The sequence below is a fragment of the Phanerochaete carnosa genome (genome assembly GCF_000300595.1).
Source record: "Phanerochaete carnosa HHB-10118-sp unplaced genomic scaffold PHACAscaffold_119, whole genome shotgun sequence".
NCBI classification, from domain to species: domain Eukaryota; kingdom Fungi; phylum Basidiomycota; class Agaricomycetes; order Polyporales; family Phanerochaetaceae; genus Phanerochaete; species Phanerochaete carnosa.
In genome coordinates, this window is record NW_006767746.1 from 3,025 (window position 1) to 7,025 (window position 4,001).

General features: G+C 50.2%; 1 protein-coding gene across 1 annotated transcript; it reads right to left on the reverse strand.

Annotated features, from left to right (window-relative positions):
• Window positions 1-2,859: 2,859 nt before the first annotated feature.
• On the reverse strand, window positions 2,860-3,441 carry PHACADRAFT_52973 (uncharacterized protein; the record flags this gene model as incomplete). Its single annotated transcript, XM_007402356.1, has 2 exons — window positions 2,860-3,087; window positions 3,139-3,441. Coding segments are annotated over 2 exons (531 nt in total), but the record flags the coding sequence as incomplete, so codon positions are not given.
• Between the last annotated feature and the right edge of the window lie 560 nt (window positions 3,442-4,001).

The window sequence follows — 4,001 nt, forward strand, 5'->3', positions numbered from 1 at the left end:
TCCGACGCCCGGGGTAGGGATCGCTGATACAAAGCTTTGTCTCTTTTCTGACGCCCAGCCTCAGCCGGTTGCCACGTCGTACTCAGGATAACCATGTGCACTGCGCAACACGTTTAGCGCCAGCTATGGTAGGCCGGGGCACGAATCCAATACAAACACGACCTGGTCGAGCTCCAACGGAGCAAGGGATTACCAGGGATCGGATAGGGAAGTGGTTATGTGCAAGTGCACGAAAAAGGGTTCCCGGGGTCTTGATGCGGTAGAGTCGATAGGGTTAGAAGCTAGGGTGAGAGTCAGATGCGCGTATAGAGTGGATTGTCGTGTGAAGATGTGTGATGGTTGGAGTGGGAGTGGCGAGGATCGTCGTAGGGCAGTTGGTGGAGACTCGAGCTAATGTCAGCAACTAACAATCCAACTGGACTGAGCTACGACAATGCTGAGGAGACAGACGAGAGGAATGTGAGTGAGGAAAGACCAGCTCGAGTCTGGCTTGTTATTGAGCAGTACAAGCTCCTTATATACATGTCAGACTGAATATCTAGAATATCCTACGAATATACGGAGGTGTATAGAAAGTAAGAGAATACCATGGAATCCGGGAGAACCATCCGGATTGTGTAATATTCATGACACCGTCCAGCCGGCCGACCGCCTGTTGCAGAGGACCAGCTACCGAGACGACCCGGCACGAAAGGACTCCGCTACCTTGGCATGCGGGACCGTAGATTGGTATTGGAGCAGGGATAGAATACTTGCTGCGTTGCAAGAGGCCGAGCCGGTTCCTCTGCCATCTTAGCAAATGCACATTTACGTGAGGCATGTAGTGTCAGTATTTAATTATAAAATATATAAAACGCCAAGAAAACTGATGTGTACATTGTCGAGCACTCGTAATTACGAATATTTAACGTTAAAAGGCGGCCATGCACAGCAGTGTTGTGCCGGTCAGTGACTGGTCAATGACTGGTCAATGACCAAGTCAGACATGACCGTGACTGACCAGTGTTCTGGGTCCCACCCCGGCAGCCAATCGCGTAGCAGGACGCCATCAGGCTCTTCCGCCCTTTTGCGGTCTGCCGTCGCGTGTTGTCGAGTAGTGAATGTATGATATACCCATAAGTTACCAGATAGCTAGCTACAAAGGATACGAGTCTGGGTCATAATCTCCATCTGCATCCATGTCAACAATGCTATAAGCCTCAAGTTCCTCGTCTAAGCTCCGAATACCCCACTTTTCCACCATTGTCACCCAGAAACGGTCCTGATAATTGAAGAGTCGTGCGAGAGGCAGCTTGTATGGCTCGCCATAGGATGCCAGAGTGATTGGTACATGGTCTTCCTCTGTAAGGTCCTCCTCCGCTTGGGCATCTTGCATTAGGCCCTGTGCAATGGTGTTCAGGGAGCCGACGTGACGGAGCATGACGGAGCGTTCCGCATCGTGTTCCGCATCGCTGTCCGCATCGTTCGCTTCGCATAGTGTGATGTGTGGCAGCACGTTGGCTGGCGTAGCTGGTGGCGCCAGTGCTGGAGAAGCCGAAGAAGGTGGTAGTGGGACTGTAGAGCTGGTGGCAGGAGGAGTGGGCATGGGTGATTGTGACGAGGGAGCGACAGCCGAAACATCAATGTAGAGCCGGTGCCTACGTTTGGCACGATCGACTCGTGTGCCCGAGGCTTCCTGCTCACAACGAATGTGAGTATTAAGCTCTGCTTCGTTGGTGAGATTGTCTGCCGTGAGCCGTGAGCGTCCGGGAGTGAGGATAAGCTTGAGTAGGCTGAAATATCTCTCCGCTCTGCCATTATTGGGACATATCGGCAGGATCAGCTCAGCAACCTGCTCCAGTGGACAGAGCTGAGTACCACGCCTGATATCCCTCCAAACTTGCAAAGGATCGTCTCCCGAGAGCTGGTCCTGGTAGCAATATAAATTAGCTAAGCTGAATTCAATTGCAGGAAACAATAGAACATGGCTTACTGAGTAGGTTGCTGCTTCTGTGCTGCTAGCTGCTTGTCTAGTAGTCCAAAGACTGGCCATACCCTTGAATTTCCCAGTGTCCTCTAAATATGACCAAAGATTTTGCTCCAAAGTGAGAGGAGGAGCTGTAGCAGCAGGAAAAAGGCGTAGATAGACATGCTGCATCAGCATAAAAATATCTGCAAAGCTGAACTCCCCAGGGTTAAATGGACAGAACTTTAACCCAGGATGGAGAATAATAGCAGCAATGAAGATATCCTGATCTGCAGCCTTCCAGCGCTTTTCGACACTGGAAATAATAGTCCTGCAGGCCATGTCGTCGTCTGCATCAGCTCCTTCTACTGAGCGAAGGGAGTTAAAGTGATGATACAGCATGCCGAAGACTAGAGGGACATGGTCAAGGCAGGTTGATGATGCCTGAAGGATGTTCGCAGCTTGTGCAAGCGATCCAAGATGGCTTTTCGCACTAAATTCAAAGATTAGAAAAATTCTAAAACAAACAAGTATTCAGAGCTCGACCGTGCCAGAGAGTGCTAGAAGTAGCCTGTTTCTATAAGCTTGCTCATTTGTTCTGCTTTTGCCCTTGCCTCAGGTTTGCCAGTAATGAGTAGACTTTCAGATCGGTTCTCGTCCTCTTTCAAAAGGATTTGAAAATCGTTCCGGACTTCCAGAAGACGGCGATATGCAAGATAGTGTGCGATCCAACGAGTGATGACAGCTCGTATAATGGTAAGAGTTCTATGGCGTGTGCACAGTTGAACTTCCTGTAGCAGGCCAAGGATGCGGGGGTGGCTACGAAACCATGTGATGAGCTGATCGGCCATTCTTGCCTGTGCCAAAAATCGTGCCCCGCATTTGTTCAGATAATCTCCGACAATGAGATTAATCTGGTGGGCGTAGCAGGGAAAGCACAGAATTCCTGGAAACTCCACAGCAATGGTGTTGCAAGCAGATAAAGACTCGCCACTATTATCTGTGACAAAGGCTATAAGGCATGCTCTCCAGCTAGCTGGCGTGTTGTTGGTGACTTCCCGAATCACAGCTCGGATATGAACCAGTAGTAGTTCCGCAGTCTTGCGCTCTGCCGTAGTGTCTTTGAGAGAAACTGGAAGAGACTGCAAAGAAAAGTCAGCTTCATATATGAGTAGCTTATAAATATAGAGTACTCGTCGCTCCGCAGTTATTGAGAACCCTTGGAAGTGGTGGAAATTTGAAGCTGACCAGCCATCGGTATGAAGTGTTACAACCCTGCCCACAACTTTGGCACGTGATTCTGCTCTGAGGACACTCAAGGCTGATGGAATGAGGCGGTTTGTAAGTGTCTTCCGAGAGAAGGGGCGTGCGCCAGGAACAAACTCAGAAAGGAATTGCTTCCACTCTGAATCTTCAACCCATGAATGGGGAAGATTTGCAGATGCTGTAAGGCGAGCCAACAAGGTTTCAAATCGCTGCTGACGCTGAGGCAACCAAGTCTCAGCTGCAAGGCTTGGTGAGTCGGATAGATGCGGTGAAGGTACAAGTGAATATTGTGAAAGTGAGCGCCGTAGACGTTTGCTGCCAGCAAGTGGATAGGGACCATACACTAGCTCTGGAGTGGAAACAGTAGATGAACTTGCAAATGGAAGGTCTTGAAGTCCAGAGATGGTACTGAGCGGAGATGGCGCAGTGACTATAGTAATATTTCCAATTAAATAAATACAAAATTCAAGCAATACAGCAGGGCACGTACCTCCAGTTGATACAGGGGTACCATAATCACTTGATGCAGATCGTCTGAGATCATATGGTGAGGGCGAGATGGAGGGTAACATCAGCTGTGCGGCGCCAACTGGCTGCAGCATAGCAAGAGGCCACGGATTCAGCGCGAAATGTGCAGCAGAAGGGGGATCAGCCACTCCGAACTCGGCTGTGGGTGCCGTTGATGGTCCTGGTTGTCCAGCGTGGGTAGGAGGTGGGAGGGGATATAGATAATGGCCCGGCGTAGCTGTGGGATAGGCACCACCAACAACTAGCGGTGCCACCGCCACGG